Here is a 27,231-nt window from a genome sequence, read left to right as displayed (position 1 = left end):
GGGGGAGATGTGACCCCTTCACATTCAGCCCCTGGCCCTGAGGTTCCCCAGCTTTGCTAAAGGGGTTAAACCCTGCTGGCAATTTTCAGCCAGGTAGCTTCAATACTCTTGGGTAACTATAGGTGAGGATTGGAGCCTTCAGCTTACAAAGATGCTTGGGTCTATATATCTGGATCGATGGCCTATGCAGGGAATACAACAGGGTGAGTGCATTTCCGGTCATTTTATCATATCATCCATCTTTCATCCAGAAGTCACAGGGCACATTGCAACAATTTTAAAATAATGGCATTGAAAACAGGTTCAGCTGGATGTCTGGCTTTCAATGCCATCTACCACAAAGAAGGGGGCTGATTATTATGTGCCTTCCAGTCGATTACGAGTTATGGTGGCCCTATGAATTGGCGACCTCCAATAGCATGTGCCATGAACCACCCTGTTCAGATCTTGTAAGTTCAGGTCTGTGGCTTCCTTTATGGAATCAATCCATCTCTTTTTTGGTCTTCCTCTTTTTCTTCTCCCTTATGCAGGGAATGTAGTGCCTGGCTTCCCCCAAAGAATCCTGGGAACTGTAGTTAAGGGTTCTGGGAATTGTAGTTCTGCGAGGGGTGGACTACACTTCCCAGGATTCTTTGGGGGGGGGTTGCGTACGCAGCTTTGAGCCACTCACTTCCGCTTTGGAGATGGAAAGGGGAAAGCTTCGAAAGAAACCAAGGAGTTGCCGCTACAGAGGACCTGATTGGCCACTTTATCCTTTTTTCATACTTCTATGGTCGCGTTACGCCACTGTTACACGCCGGAAGTAAATGGTCCTTAGCGGAAGCACGTGTGTTTTTTGGCATGGTAGCCGCTGCGAGGGGCTGGAGCCGGTGAAGAAGCCCGCGGTGGGTTTACGACATGGCAGATCGGAGCTCCTCAACGAACTTCAAAAGCAAGTAAGGAAACGGAGAGGGACCTGAGGGAGCGTTTGCCATGGGGATTGCTTTCGGGGAGGGGGGTCGTGTCGTCTGCAGTCTCCATGGCAACGCAGCCCCTTGTTTTCTGGCGACGGCTGGTTGGGCGCCCTGGCCTCACCTTCCCGCTTTTTGAGGCCCAGCCTGGAGGCTGACGTCACAATCGTAGGGGAAGGGTGCCTCTGAGTGTGTGCAGAGTACTTTCCATTTCCTCCCTGAGTCGCTGTTAGTTAATGCTGCCTGCTGGGTTGCCATCTGGAGACGTTGCATCACCTTTCACAAGCGGCGAGGCTGCAGCAGCATCATCCTTTTTTTAAAGGAACATAGAATGTTTCCTTATATAAAGTCAGACCATTGGCCCATCTAGCGCAATATTGTCTTCACTGACTGGCAGCAACTCAGGGTTTACTGACTGGTATCTGAGGCTTCAGCTCTATCACCAGTACAGGATATTTTCATTTTCAGTTTTCAGTATACCACTTTATCTCGCTTGTGCTTATTTTTTCCCTTTTCTTTTTGGGAGAAACCAGAAAAGAGATGTAGAAAGACCCACTTAAAGAAACCATATCCATTTATATGCTGGCAAAGGAACTTGATCATGTTGTTCCTGGTTCATGTATTATACAGAATCATACCTAGTCAAAATAAACATATCTCTTGTACTTTGATCACTAGAGACTTGAGTTGTTGAGTTAGTTTATCTAACAATGCTTCATTCCAGACCAGCTTATACATATATTCTGTGTTAGCTCCAGATACGTCCTTCCAAAATGTGCCACTGTGAAACATGTTGTGTGTAATAAATGCATAACCAATGCTTTATTTTCCAGATCTGAATCATCATCTATGAACAAATTTGTGGAGTAGCATTAATTTGTTGATTCGTTATTTTGTTTATTTCCTGGAATACATCAGTCCAAAATATTTGTACTCTGGGGCATTACCACTACAAATGTTTTAGTTTTAACAGGTCACTCATCAAGAGTTCTGAATCATCTCTTAACTCTGAACTGGTATTTTTCTTCCGCCCTTTCACAGCTATGCCATATGCAAGAGAATCGAGCCTTTCTACAAAGGAGGACGGATTCAGGTAACACCAGAGCCCAATTTCCATCAGTTATCAACTACATGGTGCTGTGATCGTATGTACAAAAGGCTCCTCCATTCTCACACATTTTTCTTCTAGATAAGCCAAGATGGGGAGTATATGTTCTGTGCTTGCAGGAGCAAGGTTAATGTAGTGGACATTGCGACAGGAGCTGTTGTCCACAGTATTGAACAGGTAATGAGAATAACAACAACAAAATTCCTCTTTTGGTTCCTAAATATTTCTGTTTGGTGGTCTTCAAGTGATGTTTAACTGGACCGCCTTATCCCATATGTGCCCACTCGATCGCTTTGATCTGTAGAACTGGCACGGTTACAGGTGCTACATAGTCGTTCTGCAGTTGTAAGAAATCAATCTTTTAGTGTGGCAGCACCTACACTTTAGAATTCCCTGCCTATTTACATCAGGCAGGCCCCTTCGTGGTAGTCTTTCCAGCACCTCTTTAAAGCATTTTTATTTAGGCAAGTCTACCCAGACATGTAGATCTTGATGTGTTTTACTTAGCTTATTGTTGATTTTAATTTTTTTTTAATGTTTTTAAATTCCAATATTTTGTTGATAATTTTAGGATTGATTTTTGATTGTAAATTGCTTTGATATTTTCCTACACATACGTGGTATATAAATTTTGTTAAATAAACGTTTTACCTCTGCTCCCTTTAAAGTTTTCTCAAACTTGCTGGCCCACCAACTTCAAGTCTGCCCTCAGTCACCCCTGCCTGCCTGCCTTCTTACTTACAGCCAGTCGGGGGGGGCATTGCCTGTGGCAGCTTCTTCCTCCTTAGTCTCAATGTACCCTTTTGTAGAACTCAGCGAGGAGGAGGAGGATGGGGGGAAAAAGTTCCTTCCATCCCCCCTGTCATTGGCCCCACTTACCATTTGGGCTCCCTGCCTTCTGCGTTACCAGTCTCAATGGGCACTACTGGGAATTACTTGCATTAAGGTGGATACAAAGCAATTCATGTTGTACATGTTGCTTAATGACTGGCTTCCTTCCTGTTGTATTTTTTCTAGGATGATGAAGAGGACATTACAACGTTTGCTCTCAGCAGTGATGATGAAGTAGGTGATCACGAGCAAGGAAGGGATCAAGGGTTTCGCTAGGGCAGCGTGAGAGATGATGAATGGAGTCAAACTCCCGAATAAGCTGCAAATATTTCAGTGTAATTCTTTGTTCTCCAGCATGTATCACTTTGAAATTAATGGCAGTTGAGCAAACTCAGTTTCTTTCTTTATTACGGAGCCTCAAAACTCTGAGGGTGATCATTTTATGGGGCAGCTCCTAGGCCACTCCATAGAGCAGGAGTGGGGAATTTGTGGCTCTCATTATGATTTTATTTATTTATTTATTTATTTGACTGATTAGTCGCTTATCTGGCTGAATTGTCAGCCACTCTAAGCGACGTACAAAGCAGAACATGCAAACATCAAAACATTAAGAGACTAACAATAAAAACTAACAATAACGGAAAAGCTAAAAAAACAGGAACAGCAAACCAAAAACATTCATCTTCCTGGTAAAGGACAGTCCCCAAACAAATGTCACTAAGAGCAGGGGTGGGGGGCAAGGCAGGTGGAAATGCTTGCCCCTTGATGGTCCCAGCATAGTCTCATCCCTGCAGCAGCACGACTCAGCCTGCAGCTCCCCCCGACAAGGCCCAGGCAGAGGGGCGGGGCAAGGCAGGTGGAAATGCCCGCCCCCCGATGGTCCCAGCACAGTCCCATCCCTGCAGCAGCACGACTCAGCCTGCAGCTCCGCCTGATAAGGCCCAGGCAGAGGGGTGGGGCAAGGCAGGTGGAAATGCTTGCCGCTTGATGGTCCCAGCACAGTCCCATCCCTGCAGCATCCCTGTTGGACCATCATCCCTGACCATTGGCCATGCTGGCTGGGGCTGATGGGAGTTGGGAGTCCAGCAACATCTGGAGGGCCACAGGTTAGCCACCCCTGAATGCAATGTGGCTTGTAAGACACTTGCCATGTCCTTGATTTTAGGCCATTGTGAGTTTATCTTTGCTGGCCAACCCATTTCCAACATTTTATCTACATTTCCTGTTGTTCTCTGGTGTTAGATCCTTGTGACGGGAAGCCAAGCCATGCTACTGAAGCAGTGGGACTGGCTGGCGAATAAATGCACGCGCACGTGGAAGGCTGTGCACACTGCACCCGTGGCCAGCATGGTCTTTGACTCGACCTCCACTTTGTTAGCCACAGGTACGTTCTGTTTTCTGTATAATTAGCCAGTTTGGGGGGGGTCTTCTGCAGTGGCTTGAATTGGGGCACGCTTCTGCTTGGTCCTGTGGGTGGCATCTCACAAGAAGGAATAGGAGGTCTCTGTGGGACTGAACGGGAAGAAAAAAGTCTTCTCTCCTCCCCCTGGTCCCATGCTTATTCTTCTGCTAAAGCTGGCCTGCAAGCTCAGGGTTCCCTGATCAGCTCACCTTTTGTGGGTGGCTCATTTCTCCTTTTCGTTTCTTTTCACAGGTGGCTGTGACAGCACCATTAAGATCTGGGACGTTCCCAGACAGTACTGCACACACAACCTGAAAGGCTCGACTGGAGTTGTCCAGTAAGGAAATGATCCTTTCAACTCACTGTTGTGTGATAGGGGAGCTTAGCGCAAACAAATTTGTCACAGGGTGGCATTCTACAAGTGGGTGGAAAATGCTTTTTTCTTAAAAAAAAATTTGTTGTGCCTCTATGAGTGGCCTTGGTGCCTAGGACTGATGAGAGTTGTGGTCCAAACTGTCTTAAGGGCCCCAGGTTGGCGAAGGCTGGTCTAAAGTTTAGAGTGAGGATTCATCTTTCTTTCATGCTCCAGTTACTGGTAAATACAGTCTCTTTTGGGTAGAATGGAACATTCAGTCTTTTTCTCAGTATCCTAATAGTCCCCGTCACTCAGAAGTCTATAAATAGACTCAGACCCTGTCACTCAGAAGTCTATTAAATATTAGGCAGGTGCCATCTCTGCTATCTTTTCGGCTCCTTTTTTGAAGACTTTCCTCTTTCAACAAGCCTTTTAAGTTGAGACCTATCCCAGTCTGCGTCTGTGTTAGAATTGCTTTTAATATGTTTTTAACCCTGTTTTAAAGATGTTTTTAAAGCTTTTTTAAAAATGTTTTTAACGTTGTTTTAATGAATTTTAAGGTCTTTTTATGATGTTTTAAAGTGTTTTTAGTGTTTCTGTTTGCCGCCCTGGGCTCCTGCTGGAAGGGCGGGATATAAATCAAATAAATAAATATAATAGGATTCATCGACTGGGACTACCATCTCCCTCCATGTGGTTTTTTTCCTTTGTTATTCCATTTCAGACAGCATGCAACAAGTTAAAAGAGGGATGCTGGACAGTTTGCACTAGATTTTTTTTAAAAAAACCTTCTGAGCTTTCATGGGAATGTAGGAAGCTGCATTAGGCTGCGTCAGATAAATGGTCTGTCTCGTTCAGTATCAACTACACCAAGGCCGGGAAACCTATGGCTCTTCGGAAGTCATTACTCTATATTCCATTATCCCTGGTCATTGTTCTTGTTGGGTAGGGCTGATGGGAGATGTAGTCCACCAACATCTGGAGGGCGACAGGTTAGGTACCCTTATCTACACTGACTGACAGCGGCTCTGCAGGGTTCAGGCAGGGAGTCTTTTCCCAGCTCTGCCGCTGGGGTTGAATCAGGGACCTTCTGCATGCAAAGCAGGTGCTCTTGCCGCTGAACGACGGCCCTTCCATTCTGTCTCTGCCCAGCCTTGTCAAGTTCCATCCGGATATCTCTGAGTTGCAGCTGTTCTCCTCTTCCATGGACAACAGCATCCGGATTTGGGACCTGAAATCCAGCCAGTGCATCGGCCAGCTAGAAAACCACTTCAGCTCCATCACCTCCCTTGCTTTCTCTCCAGACAACGAGACACTCATCAGGTGAGAACCTAGAGGTGGATCCTTACATCCTCTCTTTCCATTCTGCAAAAAGATTCCATTTCAATTTCTAAAAATAGCCTCGAGCTGATATACAGTACAAATTGCAGGCAATCTAAACCTACACAAGAATTGAAATCAAGGGGTCTCTCTCAACTGACAAACTTGTCAATAGAATTGTAAAAGCCCCTCCAAGAAAACACATAATACCATAATTGGCACAAAACAAAGTGATTTAAATGCCCAGCAAAAGCTGTGTTTAACAGCCGCTGCGTAAGTGAGGCAGCACCTGTACTGCCCATTGAAAATAGGTGCCGACACTGTAGTCTGTATTCTGTCTGGGTTCTGCTAAAAATATTTTCGTTTGGGCATGTCTACCCAGACATGTAATTTGAACATGTTATTTTATTTTATTATGCTTTTTTTAAAATAAAAAAAACTAAGGTTGTATACTTGTTTGTAAAAGAAATAAAACATGAAATGAACACAACCCCATTTGTTTTCATGAAAAACAAAGGTGGAAAACAAACATGAATTCAGGCACATTTGGGTTTGCTTGTTCCCAGTCTGCCTGAAATTTAACAGATCACACCTGCACATTTCACACTATTTGGGTGGGAAGCAGCAGAAAGCTAACAGACGGGGAGATTAGGTGGGTCTCCTTTGAAATCAATGGATGGGAAATGGAAGAGTTCCCCCCTCCCCATGGAACACCCCTGTGGGGAACTAAAGCCATTACAAAATCTTTTGCCCAAAGCCATGTGTGGGACTTGAACCAGATTTTCCTGCGCCCAAGTCTAGGCCACTTTGTATCAGGTGAGACAGGATGTCTGAAATCTCCTGTGCCTCAATTTCCTCACCTGTACAACGGGCATCGTAGCAGCTCCCAGCCTCGTGGCAATGGCTTTCAAGCCAGCCTCCTAGAAAACCCTTTTCCTTCTTGTGCCTGCAATTGCACCAAGATTATATGGTTCTGCAAGTCTGATAGTGACACTGTGTTTGATTGCAGCTCTGGCCGTGATAAGATCTGCACTGTGTGGGACCTGAACAAGAGAGAAGCCAAGGGCACCATCCCTGTCTATGAGGTGAAGTTCCTTTTAGCACCTTGCTGGTTCAGTAGGGCTTTGCCAATGGAGCTGAATGTTGGAAGATTCAGGACAGACAAGAGAAATTACTTCTTCACGCGGCACATATTTAAACTAAGGAAATCGCTCCCACAAGAGGCAGCAACAGCCAGCAACTTGGATGGCTTTAAAAGAGGATTGGACAAATTCATGGAGGATAAGGCTGTCAATGGCTACTAGCCACAGTGGCTAGGTTCTGCCTTTCTGAATCCCAGTTGCAAGGAAGCACAAGTGGGGGGAGTTACTGTGACGCTCTGGTCCTGGTTTGGGGCTTCCCATTGGGGCATCTGGTTAGCCGCTGTGAGAACAGGAGGCTGGACTTGATGGGCCACTGGCCTGCTCCAGCAGGCTCTTCCTATGTTCTTACATTTACACTGTCAGAAGGAGAGGCCAGATCTCCAGAGAAACTGAGGTTCTCCTCTGTTGCATGGCAATGCGACGTGCTGGGAGAAGAGAGCTGACAGCATTCATACACCGTGGCTTACCATGAATGGCTCCCATTTCCCTACTCCCCTCTAGCCAAAAGGAGCAACAAGCTACAGCCCCTGGCGTAGTGTTAGGTCTGAGCTGGGTATCACGGCTTATTTTCCTCCAGACAAGCCATGCTGCGAAGCCAAAGCTTGTTCTTGGCTTTCCAATTGTGGTTTGCTTGAGGGAAGCCACAATCCCCAGTTCAGACACAGTGCTGAGCCGGGGATCATGATTTGTTGCAGTCGCTGTGTTCATGGTAAGCCACGGTTTCCCATGATGCACACACTGGTCCGGTCTTAGAGCTGTTCACGGTTAGTAATTTCACTTCAACCTTAAAAGCCTGGCTGTATGCCTTCGGTTAGGCTGCCGCAATTCCCACCAGCCCCAACCAGCACACCGATGGGGGTTGTAGCCCCAAGACATCCGGAGGGCACCAGCTTTGGTGACGGCGGCCCTAGACAAGTAGTCTAATTCTGTTTTTCTCCTGTGGTGTGTAAACGCAGCATGGATTGGGTGTCATCCATCTTCCATATGCGCCGCACGTTGCTCAGCTTTCCCAAAGCCACGTTTGGCCATACTAGGGTGAAGGGAAACTTTGCTATGAATCCTTCTGGAGCTCTGCATTGGGGGCAGGAGCGTCACAGTCTCTCTTTCTGCTGCTCACCCTTCCGCTGACTTCTTTCTCCATCGCAGAGCATTGAAGCTGTGGTCTTGTTGCCAGAAGGAGGGGATTTCTCTTTCCTGGGTGTGAAGCAGTCGGGAATGCACTTTCTCACAGCCGGCAGCAAAGGTGGGTGGAGCTTCAGTTTTTCATTGAAGAGAGAAGAAAACAAATGTTTTTAAATTATGTGTTATAACACGAGAAAAAAAAGAGGACATCATTTTGTTCATGTTCCAGCATATTACAGTAGGGCCCCACTCATATGGCGGGTTACATCCCAGACCCCCGCCTAAAAGCGGAACCCGCCAGAAAGCGGAACTCATTCAACAGAATGGGGCCCAGCGCCCGAAAAACACCATAAAAGCAGAACAAGCGCCGTATGAGTGGGGCCTTACTCTAATTGAAAGCCGCCGTATTAGCAGAATGCCGAAAAGCAGGGCCCTACTGTATATATTTATTTTTCGTCAGTCCTATCAATCTACGTTCCTAAGAAATGTGTTCCGTCATTTATATGTGCAAAAAAAGCAGAGTAGTCCAAACTTAAATAAGGGAGCAGCTTCTATCCTATATTAACAAAAGGCATATTGCTATTCCTCTTTTTATGTTTACCTGGGAAACACCTTGAATGTTTACTATTAGAATCATAGAATAGTAGAGTTGGAAGGGGCCTATAAGGCCATCAAGTCCAACCCCCTGCTCGATGCAGGAATCCAAGATAAAGCATCCCTGACAGGTGGCTGTCCAGCTGCCTCTTGAAGGTCTCCAGGGTTGGACAGCCCATCACCTCCCTGGGTCATGGTTCCATTGTGGTATTGCTCTAATGGTTAAGAAGTTTTTTCCTGATGTTCAGCTGAAATCTGGCTTCCTGTAACTTCGGCCCATTATTCGTGTCCTGCATGCTGGGATGATTAAGAAGATCATTATTACAGTTATACCCCATCTTACCTCAAGGTGGCATACTAGGTCTCCTCCTTCATCACAACAACCCTGTGAGGTAGGTTAGGCTGTGACTGCCACAAGGCCACCCAGTGAGCTTTATGACTAAGTGGGCATTTGAACCCAGGTCCTAGTACAGCGCTCTAATCACTACACACCAGAGATCAAACCATTAGAATTGAGCAGACGCTGCTCTCCCTCCTCCTCCAATTAGGAAATGCAGCTCTTTTTTAGAGAGTGTCTGCTGGCAGACAGACCTTGCAGGCAATTGATTAAAGGAACTGGAGAATGGTACCCATGGGATTGGGAAAGCTGAAGTTGTATGGGGCATTAAAACTTCTACTACCTCCAGCAGAAAGCCATGTCTTTTGAAAGATTTCCTCATAAGGTCTAGAAACTTGCCCATCCAACTCTGTTTTGCAAACAACAGCCAAGGTTCCCAGCTTGCTGCTCTCCATACCAAATCCCACAAAACTGTGTAGGGTATAAACCCAGGTGTAGATTGCAAAGCCTTGCCTGCGCAAGATTTTCTCTGTAACCTTTTACTAGTTTTTATTTATTTATTAATATCCTGCCTAATTTTCCAAAGGAACTTAAGGCAGCTAACAAACCAAAGAGCAAAATCAACCCTTAGCACCTGGACAGCAGACTGAGAGGCACACAATCACCTGGTCATATGATATTATGCAAATTAGCATTATCCTTTGTCCTCTTTATTGGGGGGGATGCATAGGGGGCTACCCTAGTTCCTGAACATCAAGATAACAAGCTCTCTTTCTCACAGCTCACCAGGGAGATGTGGGAAATACTAATGCCTCTACATTTAAATGTGTGTGTGCATTTCTCTTCATTTATTTATTATTAAATTTAGATCCCATCCTTCCTCCCAAAGTGAGCAATGGATATATAGATACATATTTACACTTACACGCCACATATATAGCAGTGCTTCAAAATAGCATGGAGCAAGTATTTTATTTTCGAAGAACGTATATATCCTTGCCTGTCTGTGCACTCAAGATGTGAGTAAATCTTATTGAACTCAGTGGGACTAAGTTCAAGTGGAACTGCATGGGCACAGGCTACTAGATTGTTAATGAAAATACTGCAAGAACCTAATCTAACATGAGACATACACCTTCTGCTTAGCAGAGTCTTTGAAACAGAATATAAATAACCAACCCCAGTTTAGTTTATTAAAAAAACTTAAACGGTAGAGTTGTGCTGGCTGGGGCTGATAGGACCTGTGGTCCAAAACATCTGTAGGGTGCCAAATTTGCGAAGGCTGGTTTTGAGTGTTATTTGTTGCAAGAGAGAGCCTGCACCGAGACCCTGAGAGAGGGCAGGTTATCGGCAATTTTCTGTTTTGTTTTTTAAAAGATACAGCTTCATTCCCCAGAGTTCTTTGCCTCGAATCTTGCCCAGCCCTGGGAAATCTTTGATTGTTGCTTACATGTGTGTGTGTGTTAGGGGTCCTGCGGGTCTGGGATGCCTCCTCGGCCATCTGTGTCCACAGCCAGTCACTGCCCAGCCTCCCAGCGGCATCCAGCGATGAGGAGGCTGGCGAGCACAGCCTTGTGCACTGCGCCCTGGTGCCACGGAAGAGTGAGGTTGTCACAGTGAACTCCGAGCACAACATCTGCCTGTACGACGTGCAGACCCTGGAGCTTAGGAAGCAGGTAACCCCGTTGTTTCCCTTGCCGAAAGCAGCAACGCTTGGGGAAGGGGAGGCGGGTGGGTGAGGTGTGCAATGGTTCCCAGGAGGACAGAGCTGGGCAGAAGCTGCAGGTGTCTCCTCTAGCATCACCTGTGCTGGGAGTGGCACCTGTGGTCGATGCGCAGCAGGGTGTAAGAGCTCAGTCCTCTTGCTAGGTGTACAGTGGAGACTGGTGGCTCCAGTGTTAGCGGGGCAGTGAATCCACTCTGGGTTTTAGTCCAAGCTTCCAAGGAGCTATCCAAACATGGCACTGCTTGAGGGAACTCGTGGGAGTTGCAGTCCAAGGTGCATTGCCCTACTGGAGCCACCAGTCTCCACTGTAGGAGTGTGTGACATCAGTTCCCCAGTAAGGTCTCTGCATGAGGGTCACTCATAATCTTCCTACCTGTTTTGGCTTTTATCACTTGGCACATCCCTAGGAACATAGGAAACTGCCTTCTACTGAGACAAACCCTGCGTACGTCTAGCTCAGTATTGTCTACACTGACTGGCAGCTGCTTTCCAGGGTTGCAGACAGGGAGTTGTGTTCCACCTCTACCTGGAGGTGCCTTTGGGGAGTGAACCTGGGACCTTTTACATGCAAAGGAGGCCCTCCACCCCTGAGTTATGGCCCGACCTTCTCATCTCGGCTCTCGCCCTTCTCAGTTTGCAGGTCACAATGGTGAGGTTTTGGACGTCAGGTTCCTGGGGCCAAAAGATTCTCACATTGTTGTGGCCACCAACAGCTCCCAGCTGAAAGTGTTCGAGTTGTCAACGTCTGACTGCCAGATCCTGCGCGGCCACACAGGTGAGAAGCTCCTCCAGTTTCTGCGCGTGACAACCGCCGTGCCTTGCGTGTGGAGCTGCCTTTTGAAGGCTTCGTGGAAACCTCCGTTGGTACAAAATGCAGCTACTAAGTTTATTTATTTATTAAATTTATATGCCGCTCTTCCTCCCAGAGGGAGCCCAGGGTGGCAAACAAATGGCAAAGTACCTTGGACAGGCACGGCTATGAAACGATTGCTGGGGTGCTAAATATGCCTGTGGGGTACACGATCAAATGGCCTCTGGTCACAGGCTCCCTTCTCCTCTCAGCTGATTGCCAGTCCAATGTGGCAACCGCACATCACACCTCCCGTGTCTCTTGCAGATACTGTTCTCGCCTTGGATGTCTTCCGAAAGGGGAAATTGTTTGCTAGCTGTGCAAAGGTAACTTCCCAGTTGGGCTTTTTGTTTTGAAAATTTGTTGTGCATTTAATGAGTGCTTGGGGAACACTCTAGCGTTTCCACAAGGAACCTTATGTAGGCCTGGGGGCTTTGTGCTGCCTAGACCTCTCTGGGCACAGAAGGGAACTTTGCATTTAAAATTAGCATGATGTTTGTTTATTTATTTATTTATTGACTTTTGTTTACTAAGTGCAAGTCACATAACCATCCTCTTATCAGATCTCCATTCATTTTAGGGCAATAGGGGAAAAAAATCCAATTCAGAATGTGGTCACAGCCCCGTTGGAAAGGCAGAGCCGGGTGCAACAGTGTGAGAGGCTGAATAAATCAGCCTTCCTCAGCCTGGTGCCCTCCAGTTTGTTTGGACTACAACTCCCATAAGCCATCTCATGGGAGTTGTAGTCCAAAACAGGGTGGTGCTGGAGGGGGCTTATGGGAACTGTAGTTCAAAATTGGGCAGTGCTGGAAAGGGGGCCTTGGGAGTTGTAGTTCAAAACAGCTGGAGGGCACCAGGAAGGGGAAGTCTGGGCTAACTCAGTGCTAAGGAGACCCTTCTCTAAGGGGAAACTGGCCCGAGCTCTTACCCCTCTGTAAATCTCCATTTAGGTTCATTATCCCACCTCTGCTGTTTTGATGCTGGTGTGATGTTCGGGGTCAGGCTGCAGACTTTCAGCTCACTTTTAGCTCAGGAGCCCTGGAAAATTTGAAATATGTGGATAATCTAAACGCCAGATAAATGGGAGCATTGTTTTAGGGCAGTTGCGCACAGAGGTGGCTTTGAAGGAGCGCAGAAGGATATCTGGGCGGATGGATTTCCCAAACCTTTCCCCCTCCTCTTCCCTCCAGCCCTCAGTGCTGGAATTGCTGGCACCACACAGGGCCGCCTTGTGTTCCCGATTCCCTGCATTACAAACGACAGTCTTGTCAAGTTGGTCATGCAGCAGGTTCTGCAGGGAGTGGTTTCCCTTCTTCCCTAACGGGACTTCCTGCGCTCCTCAATTAGCAAATACTGCTTTGCAGGGCCCAGCCCAAGACATTTTGCTGCCTGTAGTGGAGGATGGGGGGACCTCGGGCCTGGGGCCTCAACACTGGCCCTCCAGGGCTCTCTTTCTTGTCCTTCGGACTCTGCCCCAGGCCACGTGCCCTCCCCAGCCCTGCTTCGCACCCTCCGAGAGTGATTTTAGCCTGCCTGGAAATGTGCCCTTGAGCCTCTTACTTGCCAGGAGGGAGAGAGGGTAGCGAGGGGTGTGTGTAGAAACTAGCCTACTGTACGAAAGACGAAGTTCACATTTGTTGCTTTGTCCGCTCTTCCTTCTGGCCCCGCCCACCACGGGCACGTGGCCCCTGGAAGGTTGCCTTGAAGGGAATGTGGCCCTCAGGCTGAAAAAGTTTCCCCATCCTTGTTGCAAAGCAGCCTCCTCCTCCTCTTCCCCCTCCTCTTCTTCTGCTTCCAGGATAAAAGCATCCGAGTTTGGCAGATGACCGAAGATGGCCAGATTTCCTGTGTTGCCCAAGGTCTGGGCCATGCGCACGGCGTGAGTGCGCTCTCTTGCTCCAGGTAATGACAGTGGAAGGTCTTCCCTGCCTCCTCGAAAGCCCCTCTTGCACTCCTTGCCAAGAGACCACTGCCGGGGAGCGTGAAGTGCGGCTGTTTCGTGGGAGAGCCTTTTCTTCTGTGGCGCATTGAGTGGGATGGGGCTCTTTCCTTCGCCTGTTTGCTTTCGAGCCTGTCCTCCAGGTGCTGCATTGCAGGATTTCTCTCTTCTGGCCTTGGATCCAGGGCCTCAAACAATCGGGCGTGGAGCTTGCCGCTGTGCAAATGTCTGCCGTCTCTCTTTGGAGCACTTGGCACGGTCAGAAATGTAGCAAAGGGATGTCCTGTGCCATCATGAGCACGCTGTGATGGGCACCCAAGCGCTTTCCTGGAATCTTTTGGAAAAGAACATAGAAAAATACATGTTGATGGGAGGCTGGTGGGCCGCATCCACACCATACATTTAAAGCACACTCATCCCCCCAAAGAATCCTGGGAACTGTAGTTTGTCGAGAGTGCTTGGGAATTGTAGCTCTGTGATGGGTGAACTACAGTTCCCAGGATTCTTTGAGGGAAGTGGGTGTGCTTTAAATGTCCTTTATGGTGGGGATGTGACCCCAGTTGTGACATCAGTAACCCCATTGATCAGCAGGTTGATTTGACTGATTTGGCTCTTGGGCGGGTTGTGATGTCTCTTTCCTCCACATTTGTCCCTCCCAAAATTGCATGCTTGGTGGAAGAGGAAAAACCATCCCAGATTCTCCAGTTGAGCCCTTAGGTTTGCTACTTTATCTTCACCACCAGCACCATCGCTTCCCCCACCTCTCCTGGTCTCTGCGCATCTCCATCTCTCTGCACCTCTCTTTTATCTTGGATCTCTGTATGCTGTTGCTTGCCAGCAAGAGTGCACCGTTTTCTGTCTCCCAGCAGCTCAAACAATGAGTTGATACAGCTCAGCTGAGCAGCACAGGTGACTCATCGCGAGGGGCTGGGGAAAAGGTGTCACTAGTTCCAGCCCACACCTCTGACCCCCAAGAGAGGAAGAGCCATGCGAGCATTCTCTGTCCCCAGTTTGACCTTAGATATCCCCACAAATGGATGTTTGGAATTCCATCACCACAACCAGAGTTGCGGATAGGCAGGGAGGAGGGGAACACAATGGTCTGCAGACTTGGGATCCGTGCGAATATGCATGCTCAGAAGTGGTACACTGGAAGTCTTCCTGTCCCATGAATCGGGTCACACCCCACTGTTTGGGGTGCCTTGCTTTTTCAAGACAGGTGAACGATCAAGAATGAAGAGGACTGGGTTCCTTAATTGCGCAGTGACGCATCATTGAACTCGTGTCGGGTCAGAGATAACCAACAGTGCTGGAAAGCTTTAGAAATTCTTTTGTGGCTGAGGTTCCTCTTTGAAGTCTAGAATTTGTGCCTTTGTTGTAGCTTTTTATCATTTCATTTAAAGAGCAGTTGCCAAGGCTACAGCTAGCAGGGGTGGGGTGGGGGCTCCCAGTTATAAATGGGTAGAAGTATCTGAAGAACTATTCACATACATTGATAGTTCTTTTTTACAGCCCAGGGGAGGCACAGAATCTCTCGCCTGTGATAAAAACTGTGTGACCTCCAACATGTGCCCCCATTCAAGGTTCAGGGCATGCAGCCAAACCCTTGTCCAGGATATGCCATTTCTTGGCTTTCTGCGTGTCCCCGATCCTCCCTCAACAGTCAGTGGACATTCCCTGGCCCCCAAACATGCTCAGTCCTCATTGAGCTGTTTTCAGCGGTAGAGGATGGCGTGACGACGGGGCAGCTGCTTTGCAGAAGCTCCCAGGTCCAGTCCCAAGGAGCCTCTCCAGCTGTTTCCCTGCCAGCCAGGGTAGACAATACTCAGCTTAGGTGGACCCACGGTCTGACTCAGTGGGTTGTATTCCGTCATACTCAGAGTAGGCATGTTGATATTAATAACCTTGACTAAATTAAGTTCATTAATTTTAGTCGGTCTTGCCTTGGTTTTCCAGAGCCTGTGAGTTCAAATCCCCGCTTGTGTCTCCTGGGTGTCGAGGGCTAGCTGAAGATCATCCCCACAGGGAGTGGCTCAGGGGTTACGTGCCCTGCCACCTGTGCAGCCGTGGGCAAGCTGCAGAGTCCCAAGGAGCCCAGTTGCCCCACCAGCTGGCAGTTGCGGACAAAGAAGGGGCTGGCTTGTGCAGCTGTGGCAAGCTGAGCAGGCCCTCGCCAGCTGGGGAGGACTAGCCTGAGAGGGAGGCAATGGCAAACCCCGTCTGAATGCCGCTGACCATGAAAACCCTATTCATATAAGTCGGGATTGACTTGAAGGCAGTCCTTTTCCATTTTTCTGTGAGCACAACTTAGTGGGATAGCACCCAATATAAGGCAGCTACCTATATTCCAGTTTAAATCAGCCCTTTATTCAAAACCAGGAGGACGGCAGTCTTAGCTCGGTGGCAGAGCATCTGCCTTGCATACAGGAGACCCCAGATTCAATCTCTGATGGCGTTTCTAGGGACGGCTGGGAGAGCACCCTGCCCAAACCCTAGAGAGCTGCTGCCAGTCAGTGCAGACCACACTGAGCAAGATGGTGCAATGGCCTGACTCCGTATAAGTTGCTCATGTTTGTATGGCTTTTAGTGGAAGAGCCAGAACTCAGTGGGTGAGCCTCTGCTTTGCATGCAGAAGGTCCCATGTCCAATCCCCGAAGGCATCTCCAGGGAGGGCTGGGAGACACTCCCTGCCTGAAGCCCTAAAGAGCTGCTGCCAGTCAGTCTGGACAGTCGCGAGCAAGATGGGCCAATGGTTTGATTCAGCATAAGGCAGTTTCCTGTCTTTCATCTCCCCCACCTTCCTTTTCAGGTTCTCTTTTCTGCAAATCTTGGAGTTCCCCCAAGCAAGCAGATACCTGCCTCTTGTTTGGCTAAACAGCCATCACGTGAGGTCTGCCTGAGTGCACCTGAGTTCGCTATTAATACTGTGTGTGTCACGCTAGGTTCAAAGGGGGCTTGTTCTCTTCGCAGGTGGAGCAATTAGTGTCTGGCTCTTTCTTCTTTTTTCTCCTGACCTCCCTTTCAATTTTGTTCACTCTCCTTCCCCCTCCCTCCTTCCCAGGATGAAAGAGAACTTTGTGGTCACCGCCAGCCAAGATCATACAATCAAAGTGTGGAATCTCCCCGAGTCCCTCTCTACCAAGGAAAAAACACCCTTTCCCGAGCCTCTTTATGCCTACGTGACCGAGAAGGTGCACGACAAGGTAAAGCAAGGACAGGATTTGGAAGGGTTCTTTTGGCAGCTTGGAGAGAGCGAGAGAGAGAGAGGGAGGCCCTCCTGCCTCTGCGGCTTCAGAAATGCCTATCAAGTAGATAATCCCCGTTGTTGTTTCAAAAGACAGGGTGTAAGCTCTGGTGTCATAGAGAACTCTTCCGCAGTATTTATTAAATGTCTGTCCTCCTCTTTCTCCCAAAGGAGCCCAGAGTAAGCAAACGCCAAACCAGCAAAGCAACACAACTAAAAGCAAAATAGAAACAAATTCAACACATCTAAACACATTTAAAAATACGTTAGGCTGGATTTTGCACAGATACAAAAAGGTGGTACTAGTCCAGCCCTTGAAGTTTCCCCAGTTGTCTTGTTTATAGATTATTAGCTGCCAAATGAACAATGGAGTTATTTTGGTCTGGAGCAGGTGTAATATTTCTCGTCTTCTGGCGATCAGCAGCATGCCAGATTCTTACTCTGTTTTGTGAATTCCTCCTATCCCGTTCCTGGCCCTAACCGGAGTGGAGTGTTATGCCTGCACTCATGTTAGCACCCACTATGGTTAGCTTCACGCCAGAGTCTATACATTTGGGGTGAGCTGGGAGGTTTGCGAGGAGCTCTGCTCCGTTGTGGAGAGGGGGAACCACCTTTTTATTCAATAAATGTTAATAATAAAAAGGAAAATGCCAGCAGCACCATTTGCAGCCAGGGGTAGGGATGCTGGGCTTGCAAACCCTGGTTAAATCGAACCGTGGGTAGTATTAATGTTGGAACAGTCATATTGCCAGCTGTGGTTAGTCCTCATTCATGTTCAAGAGGGGATGAGGAGGAAGCACATTAGTCCCATGGAATACTCGTGAGTGGGAGATTGGCAACATTGTCTACATCAGCTCAGAATCAGGTTACCTTACAGATTGTACTATTACGGGCTGCAGAAAGGTTTTCCAAAGGACAGACCAGAAGACTTATCTAGTGGCATGTCTCTGTCCCTGCATGCTTGCACTCCTGGATCTGAAGAAGTCTAGAATCCTGAACGGTTTCCTTTGTCTTTCTTTCCTCTCTGGCTTGCGAGAGAATGCAGGCGCTTGACTCTTTTTCCCTCTCTGCTCTGTTTAGGATATCAATAGCGTGGCAGTTTCTCCAAATGACAAACTGGTTGCAACTGGATCCCAGGACAGGACAGCCAAGCTGTGGTCTTGTAAGGATTGCGCGCTGCTGGGAGTCTTCGTCGGGCACAAGCGGGGCATCTGGTGCGTGCAGTTCTCCCCTGCGGACCAGGTCTTGGCCACCTCTTCAGCGGATGGCACTGTGAAAATCTGGGACCTCCAGGACTTCAGCTGCCTGAAGGTACATCTGCTGTGCAGCCTTGAATGCCTAGCAATTCTTTCTCATTAGCCAGAGATACAGGAGACTGAGCTTTCTGAAGTTTAGAATAACTTGTTTTTTAAAAAAAAGCCAAATTTGGGGGACAGCATGTGTAAGAGGCTTAAGGACTAGCAAGCAAAAGGTATGGAGGATAAGGTTATGTTCTACCTTCACTGTGGGAGACAGTGGATTGCAGGTTGGGACAGTGCTGTTGCACTCTAACCCTGCTTGTTGGCTACCAAAGAGGCATCTGGTTGGCCACTTTGAGGAAAGGATGCTGGATTATGAATCTTTTGTCTGATCCGGTAGCCAGGCTCTTCTTAAGTTGGGGCACCAAATCCACAGGTAGTCTGTATGCAGAAAGAGAAGCTGCCAAAGGAAGTGTGTTCTTCTTAGCGTATAAAGCCCTAAGTGACTTGGGGCCAGCCTACCTGAAGAACCTGCTTTCTCCATGCACCCCTGCCCGTTCTCTGAGATCTGCTGGAGAAGCTTTGCTCATTGTCCCTTCTGGCATCCACTTGGCAGCCACAAGGAATGAAGTGTTCAGCACAGCAGCACCTATACTGTGGAATTGACTGCCTTATTCATATTAGCCAGGCATCCCCTGGGTTTAGTTTTAGATGCCAGCTTAAAATGTTTTTATTTACCTGAGCTGACCCTTCCATGTGACCCAGATCTACGTTCCCCTTATCTTTGCTTTTTTACATTTTTACTTCTGGTTTTTATGCTGATATTATGGAAGTCTTTTCCTTCCTCTTGAGTCAGCGGTATAGAAATGTGTCCATCAACAGCAGCAATATAAATGTCTTGACAACCAGAAAGCACATTCAGCCCCGTTCTGGTTTTAATTAACAGCTTCCTTTGGGAGCTTTCACTTTTCTGGCCAAGTCAGTAGCAAGACTCCCTGTGACTGGAGTAGTAGGCTCTGTTCAAAACTGAGATTTTGCAGGATTCAGAATAAACCAGGTAAATTTGTATCCCACACAGTACCCCCACCAGTTCAGGGATTGATTAGGCAGCATCTTTGTAAAGCTAAACTGTGGACAAATATTTTCTGACTCAGAGAGAGAGAGAGAGAGAGAGAGAGAGAGATGTGCATGCACACACACACATGCACATCTGTGTGGCAGCAAGGAAACTTTGAAGATGTTGCGATTCCCTTTCCACCCACCCCTTCTTGCTTTTCACTCTTCTTTCCTTGCCAGACTTTTGAAGGTCACGACGCCTCTGTGCTGAAGGTCATCTTTGTGAGCCAAGGGGGACAGGTGCTTAGCAGGTATGCCCTCTGTGGAAAAGGGTGGGAGGAGGGCTTCTGCTCAGGCCAACAGGCCAGGTGGTGCTTCACCCTCTGGGCAAAACACAACACAGGGAGCCGTTACTTTCCCTGCTGGTTCTCTAGCTACACCTCGTGTTAAATTTGATGCACTATAAACGTCTAATATGCATGCCATAAGACTGTCCTCATGTTGCCCCTTGCCCTCCTTCCCCCAAAAGTGGCTCTGACGGTCTTTTGAAACTTTGGACGATTAAGAACAACGAGTGTGTGAAGACCTTAGACGGCCACGAGGATAAAGTGTGGGGGCTCCATGCCAATAAGAAGGACAACGCCGTGGTGACAGGCTCCACCGACTCCAAGGTCTTGCTGTGGAAGGTAGACCCATCAAAATTGCCTGACTTAAAGACCACCCTTATAGCCTGGCTCCTTTGCTTTATTTTCTTTTTCTTCTTCTTCACACTCTACCTCGTCGTCTTGCTCAAAGTCAGCTAGGGCCCCTTGAGAGAAACGCAGGAGGAGCCACCCTTCCTGTCTCGTGGCGTTACTTCCAGACTTGTAATAAATGGGTGCCATTTTTGAACAAAGTCAGTCAGTGCTACTTGTCCATTTCTTCAGTGAACCAAGCCCATCCGTTTTATCCGCTGCTGCCGGTGGAGTCTGGTCCATTAGGGCGAATGAGCACTGCCCCAACAGCCTCGGTCTGCCCTCAGCCAACCCCCACCTGCCTGCCTTCTTGCTTACCACCATCCAGAGGGTGGCACCGGCTGTCAGCTTCCTCCTCCACAGCATTGCCCTCAGAGAACTCATCAAGAAGGAGGAAAATGGGGAGATAAATAGAATCATTCAGCTCAGCCTGTCATTTGCTCTGGCTCCACCTACTGTTGGCCTCCTGCCTCACGCCCTTCCAGTCCCAGTGGGCACCAGCCACCACTGGTTTGTGCCGTTTCACATGCATTTTGAGAGCCATTTGGTTAACAGTAGGTGCAGGCATCTGTCATCAAGCCAATAGCTTGTGAAGTGGCAAGAAGATTCACAGTTACTACCCTACATGCCTGCTGAGGATCTCCTACTAAATCATTTTAAAATGTAAATGTACTGCCTTCAAGTCGATTCCGACTTATGGCAACCCTATGAATAGGGTTTTCATGAGGCTGAGAGGCAGTGACTGGCCCAAAGTCACCCAGTGAGCTCCATGGCTGCGTGGGGATTCAAACCCTGGTCTCCCAGGTCGTAGTCCAACACCTTAACCACTACACCACACTGGCTCTCACTAAATAATTTAGTAGTGTTAAAAACATCAAACTTCACATGAGCATAGGTGTCTGCTTTATACTGAGTTTGACCATTAGTCCAGCCAGCCAGTATTGCCTGTGCTGGCTGGCAGCAGCTCTCCAGGTCTTCAGGCAGGGAAGGGTCTCTTCCCTCACCTGTACCATTTTTCAGTTGGAGATGCAAGGGGTTGCACGCAGGAGCTCTGCCACTGAGCTGTGGACATTCCAGGAGCATCTTGCCTCTCATCAGACGGATTAACTGAGCCACGTGTAACCAATCCATTTGAATTTTTGGGAAGGACCACTTAACATGATACGTCTACATTCCGAGACCCATATTTTGAACACCTGAATATGTCTTCCTGTAAGTTTTTTTGAGGTGTGCATGTCTCATGAACTGTCTGCTTTTTATTCAACCCTGAGATCCCAAAATCCATGACAGAATTGGACAGCTTGTGTACCCTTCAGAAACAAGCAATCTGATAATTTCCTGGATTGTTCTCGGAAATGCCAGTTCCCATCTCCCTGGCTCCATATAAACACTCCACGAGGATGTTCATATGTGACGTCTGGTGTGGGGCGGGTACCAACATGGCTACAAAGGAACAGTCAGGAGTTTCAAGTGAGCTCCCAATTGTTTCTTTGCCAGAGCAAGGCCCTGCTGGGCCAAATTTGGCCCACGGGCCAGAGGTTCCCCACCTCTTGCTTTTAATGGAATGACTTTGCTCTAAAAGCTGTTTCCTGGGGCTCTAATGCAGATGCAGAAAGGAGCAGCGGTACTTGGCATCCTGGGCTGTTTAGTTCTCTGAGGAACTTATTAACAGACATTTTTTGTCTTTGGAGTAGCAGGTGATGGATGCCTTCCGTGTGCAGGCAGATTCTGTGTGCCCGTCGAAGGCGTGCATCACTTTCAATAGCTAGGGCCATTCTGCATGGCCAAACAGTTATTTTTTATTTATTTATTTTGCTTTTCCCAAACACGTGATTCAGAATTGTTTATTTGTATCTAGTCATCAGACTATAACAAGAGTTTAACAAAGGGACTAGGAACCTGGGAAGTGCTGCCTTATACCAAGTCAGACCATTGTTCTATCTAACTCAGTAATGCCTACACTGACTGGCAGCAGCTGTCCAAGGTTTCAGACAGGGAGTCTTTCCCAGCTCAATCTGGAGATGCCAGGAGTTGAACCTGGGACTTTCTGCATGCAAAACAGGTTCTCTGCCACTGAACTGTGCCCCTTCCCCAGGACTGCATATGATATGAACTACACATCCATGTAAATCAGAAGGTAACATCAACAGAAATCAACTCAAATCCAAATAAAACTATACACAACATAGAACAGACTTAACATTCTGATCTTTGTTGACATCATTTTTTTCTTAAGACGGGGCCTAGAGCCAGCAGTAAGGTCCCTCTCTGTAATAGTCTTGGTGGGACTGATGTGCCCACTCTGCAGGGTTCCTGAGGTGTAACACTTAACCTGCCACTCCAGATGACAGGGAAAACAGGTTTCCCCAGGGCAGAGGGAGAGATGTCAGAGACTGATCACGCATACCTGTTACTCAGTTCTCCCGTGGATTGATAGCCTTCCCCAAAGAGACACATGAGATAATTCATCTCTCTGGTTCCTAGCTGTGTCAAAATAGACCCCTTGAAATCTGTGTATTTAAGGGACTTAAGTCCATTGATAGCATTGGGCCTGCTCTGAGTATGACTTGGGTGGGCTATCACTTCAGGTCTTTAAAAAGCAATAATCTACATTTTGAAACCTAAGAAAAAAACCCAGCATAAGCTATGTAAATGACTTGCATATGTATGCTTTCATTTGCATGAGTTAATTTAACCTCATGAGTTAACTTTTTCATTGCTTGGAGGGGTGAGGGTAACATTTGAAAAACATTACCACCTTCTGAGATTGGCGGAATCCCGGCTGGTTCGGTAGTTTCCTTTTCCAAGGCAGCAGCCGTTCCGCTTGGCCATTGCTTTTCCTTCTCCTTCTTGTGTTTCCGTGTTCTTGTATGTTAAAAGGATGTCACCGAAACTGAGCTGGAAGAGGAGCAAGCAAAGCAGGAAGAGCAGATCCTAAAGTGAGTATCTCAGAGCAACTTCCGCGGTTGGGCCAGGGATGTTCGGCAGGGACGCGGCTGCCTAATTTCCCCCAAGTAGGAGAGCCAGTGTAGCCTGTGGATAAGAGCAGCCTTTCTGACCCTGGTGCCCTCCAGATGTTTTGGGGTACAGCTCCCATCAGCCACAGCCACCTTGCCTCTCCCTGGAAGCGGCAGTGATGCTGCTGTGGGGAGGCTGCTGCTGCTGCCGCTCCAACAGGTGAGACGCTCCTGGAGGACCCTACAGCTCCCTGTGAGTCAGAAGCGTAGAAGGCTACCTTATACTCAGACTGTTGGTCCATCTAGCTCTGTGTTGCCTACACTGACTGGCAGTGGCTCTCCAGGGTTTCTCCCAGGGAACGTTCTCAGCCCTGCGTGGAGATCCAAGGGACCTTTTACATGCAAACCAGATGCTGCACCCCTGAGCTACGGCCTTTTCCTGCCTTCCGCTCGGAGACAAGCCCTTGCAAGGAATCCTGGGAATATCCTAGGCACTGACAATGTATTAAGTCAGCCTTTCCCAACCGGTGTGCCTCCAGATGTTGTTGGACCACAACTCCCATCAGCCTTAGCCAGCATTGCTAATGGTCAGGAAAGACGGGAGTTGTGGTCCAACAACATCTGGAGGCACACCGCTTGGGAAAGGCTGTATTAAGTATTGCATGGACGCAGCCCTCCTACATCCAAGGGCTGTACAGTAGGTAGACAGCTGACTTGCAAAGAGGGCTGTGCAAGAGGGAGTGTGGCCCCGTGCTGGGCTTCACCCTCTGTCCAGATTGCAGAACGGCAGCAGCAGTAGAAAAGCCTCAGTGGCACGTGTGGGAATGGAAGAGATCCCACTCGTATGGAATGCCAGCTGCAGACCGGCACCCCCTCATTCTCGCTTTGCGTTTTCAGAGAGCAGCAGCTGTCGAACTTGCTGCACGAGAAGCAGTACCTGAGGGCGCTCCGCCTGGCAATCTCCTTGGACCGGCCTCACACAGTGTTGACGGTGGTCAGGGGTAAGGCCTCGTGATGAAGGGATGGTAAGGGGATTCCCCTCCCGAGTCCTGTGGAAACTGACCAAGCCCCACTCCGTGGGTTTCGCTGGGGCTTGCCACGTGATTCTGTGCACAGAGTTCCATGCAGCATACTTCCAAGCGAATGCCAGTTTGTTAGCCTTTTGGTGTCGGGCAAGGATGTCCCTGTTCTTCCAAGTTTTGTAAATGTATGTGCTGATTCTTAGTAGTAGTAACAACAGGAACATAGGGAGCTGTCCTATACCTGATGGAACTCCTCTCTCGATACGAACCCACCCATACACTACTTTCAAGATCAAAGGCCCTCCTCCAGGTGCCTACTCCAAGGGAAGCTCGGAGAATGGCAACAAGAAAGAGGGCCTTCTCAGTGGTGGCCCCCGAATGATGGAATGATCTGATTGACGAGGTGCGCCTGGCGCCAACACTGTTATCTTTTTGGCGCCAGGTCAAGACATTTCTCTTCTCCCAGGCATTTTAGCATGTGTTTTATATTGTTTTAAATTTTAAAATTGTTTTTAAAAGATGTATTTTAAATTGTATTTGTTTTTAGTTACTGTAAACCGCCCAGAGAGCTTGAGCTATGGGCCGGTATACAAGTATAATAAATAAATAAATATACTGAGTCAGACCATTAGTCCATCTAACTCAGTATTGTCTGCAGTGACTAGCAGCAGCTTTCTAGGATTTTGGACAGGGAAACGCCTGGAGATGCTGCTGAGGACCTTCCGCAGGCATAGCAGATGCTTTACCCCCAAGCTACGCTCTGCCACTATAAACAGCTCAATGAGGACTCCCAGCCTGAAACCATCGTTTGATGTTGGCATAGTGATCCCATGATTTTTAGAATGAAACAAACCACTACCCTGCATTTGAGCACAATGCACAGCTAGCCCTTTTGTGGTTGGCTTGGCTGCTTGTGCAAACGGAAGAGTGAAATGGGAGTTCTTGGGCTGTGTTCATAAACCAAAACTTCGTGGTTTAGCGTGGCATGCAAATGTAACCTGTGCGACTCTCGTTCTCTGTGTGCGTCTCAAAGGTGATGCAGGCAATCCTTCCAATCCTGTGTTTCAAGGACACCTCAAATTTTTTAAACCTCTCTTTCCCCCTGGAATTTAATAGTGATTGGCTGTTTATTATCTCTCTCAGCTATTCATAAGGAGGCCAACGGAAAAGAGGACTTGGAAAAGAACATCATGAAACTACGGAAAGACCAGAAGGGTTAGTTGGCATCTTGCAGAGACGGCCTATAACAAAGCAGGCACGTGGGTGGGCACGTATGCCCTTATGCACCAAGCTAGGCGTTACCTGGCCATTTTCCCATCTTTTTTTCCCTAATGAACAATAACCATGGGGAGTTTGAGAAGAAGAAGGGTGAAGGGAAAGACTGCTTGACCCTTTGTCATCGTGACATTTTTCAGCTTAAAATCTGCCACTAACATCACAGGCTTCTTTTCTCCTGGGAGGTGGGGGATGGGGAGGGATGCAGTCCTCTGTCATTTTCCCCTGTGAGTGGGAAACTTCCTCCCTCGCCGTCCAAGATCTGTGCAGAGTCTGAGGGGAGGCAGAAAATGAAGAAGCCAAGGCCATCGCTTCCTGCAGGGGCCATCAGTCGGCCCGAGAGAACTCTGTTCCGTCTGCCTTCCCCACTTGTAGAGGCTGTGCTGAGGTTTTCCGTCACCTGGAACACAAACTCGCGGAACTACCACGAGGCTCAGGCAGTGGTGGAAACTCTCCTCAAGCATGAACCGCCGGAGTCTCTCCTGCAGTACGAAGGGATCAAAACGGCCGTGGAGTCGCTCCTTCCGTACACAGGCAAGTAGCCTTTTGCACTTTCCGTGGCGCTTTCCCCGACACATGCAGCCTCCCCACCTCAGGCTTCATCCTGTCTTTTTTTCTTTTATTGCAAGTTTATGCCCTGCCTTTCCTCCAGAGCTGCCAGGGTGGCATACATGGTTCCTTCCTCCCCCACAACCCAGTTTTATCCTCACAACAGCCCTGTGAGGTAGGTTAGCCTGAGAGAGAGAGACTGGGAAGGAAGCAGCTGTTGACCAGGTAGTCACCGGCAGCTTTCATTCTTTTTTCCTTTTTCTGTCCCTCTTTACAGAACGTCACTTCCAGAGGCTGGGCCGGTTACTGCAGGCCTCCATGTTCCTTGATTTCATGTGGCAAAACATGAGGCTGGGCGATGCCTCCAAATGGGATGAAGAGATGGACACATGACTGGCGTGGGATGCTGGGCGTGAAGCGCCTGATGCTCCTCTGCCAAGTCTGAGCACAGGTTGGCACTGCCCTTGCCAGTGGAATGTTTTGTAAAAAAAAAAAAAAAGTTTTTAATTTTATAAAGGCACAAATCATCCCTAATCTCCTGAGAGACTTTTCCAACCTATATCTCTCCTGAGCCCCATTTTTATTTTTTATTTTAAATCAGCACACTGAGTTTCAGGATTAAATAAACGCCATTCTCAGCTGCATGAGTGTGTCTCTGCATTGCAGAAAACAGCAAGTGGGCTTGTGGTCATTATGGGAAGGTCCTGCTCTTTTTACTTTTGGAAGCGTACATCCCCAACCTGCTGCCCTCTGGATGTTTTTGACTACTACTCCCTCAGCCCCAGCTGTGCCAGCTGGTGCTGAGGGGAGCTGTGGCCCTAAACATCGGGAGGGCGGCACCAGGGCAGCTTTCATGGCACTCCCAGGCCATCTCCACTCCAGGTGCTGACCACATGCCAAGGCTCTCTGGGGGCAGGAAGAGACAGGCCGTAGGAGCCACCTTTTCTCTGTCCCTCGACATGAAAATGGAGCAGCCCTGACGGGAAACACATTCACACCATGCATGTACTCTACTGTTCTTATTCTTTAAACAGTCATGGCTTCTCTCAATTGCCGGAGGAGTTTAACAGTCACTCCCTTTTCCCAGAGAACTCTGGGAATTGTAGCTCTGTGAGAAGGAAGAGGGGGACTTCTAACCAATCTCCTTCACAAACGACACTTCCCAGGATTCTCTGGGGGAAGCCATGACAACATTGGAATAAGTGTATGATACGAATGTGGCTAGGCAGACTGGGCTTCCTTGGGAGGGGAGCAAGGTGCAAAGTACTGGGGAGTTGCCCAGAGGAGAACATTGTGGCTATAAGAGGGACAACTCAACCAGCAGGAGGTGGGGGAAAATACTCTGAAGAGCTGAGCCTCAGTTACTCTTGCAAGAGGCCTTAGGCTAGGATGGTAAATGGGGCTGTGGGGGTGCTGACTCTGTGAGGTCGAGGGGGGGATCATGGTGGATGTATGGCTTGGAGGCACCTAGCTCCCCACA

At 48.3% G+C, this 27,231-nt stretch overlaps 1 protein-coding gene across 1 annotated transcript; it reads left to right on the top strand.

Annotated features, from left to right (window-relative positions):
- The first annotated feature begins 772 nt into the window (after window positions 1-772).
- On the top strand, window positions 773-26,395 carry TBL3 (transducin beta like 3). Its single transcript, XM_061599827.1, has 22 exons — window positions 773-935; window positions 1,992-2,043; window positions 2,140-2,235; window positions 3,076-3,123; window positions 4,132-4,273; window positions 4,544-4,628; window positions 5,799-5,969; window positions 6,976-7,051; window positions 8,255-8,351; window positions 10,629-10,837; window positions 11,521-11,662; window positions 12,005-12,063; window positions 13,536-13,639; window positions 16,738-16,879; window positions 18,001-18,231; window positions 19,455-19,525; window positions 19,744-19,900; window positions 22,829-22,887; window positions 23,803-23,906; window positions 25,071-25,142; window positions 25,578-25,736; window positions 26,029-26,395. Exons 1-22 carry the CDS (start codon window positions 898-900, stop codon window positions 26,142-26,144), a joined length of 2,430 nt encoding a protein of 809 aa, XP_061455811.1. The 5' UTR covers window positions 773-897; the 3' UTR covers window positions 26,145-26,395.
- The last annotated feature ends 836 nt before the right edge of the window (window positions 26,396-27,231 follow it).

The sequence above is a fragment of the Rhineura floridana genome, chromosome 17 (assembly GCF_030035675.1).
Source record: "Rhineura floridana isolate rRhiFlo1 chromosome 17, rRhiFlo1.hap2, whole genome shotgun sequence".
NCBI lineage: Eukaryota > Metazoa > Chordata > Lepidosauria > Squamata > Rhineuridae > Rhineura > Rhineura floridana.
This window is presented reverse-complemented; position numbering and strand designations above follow the sequence as displayed.

Excerpts from the sequence above, each read along its gene's own strand:
- TBL3 (XM_061599827.1), top strand. The coding sequence starts at position 898 with ATGGCAGATCGGAGCTCCTCAACGAACTTCAAAAGCAA. Across the intron at positions 11,663-12,004 it reads GATCCTGCGCGGCCACACAG|ATACTGTTCTCGCCTTGGAT; the intron begins GTGAGAAGCTCC and ends TGTCTCTTGCAG. Across the intron at positions 23,907-25,070 it reads AGTGTTGACGGTGGTCAGGG|CTATTCATAAGGAGGCCAAC; the intron begins GTAAGGCCTCGT and ends TATCTCTCTCAG.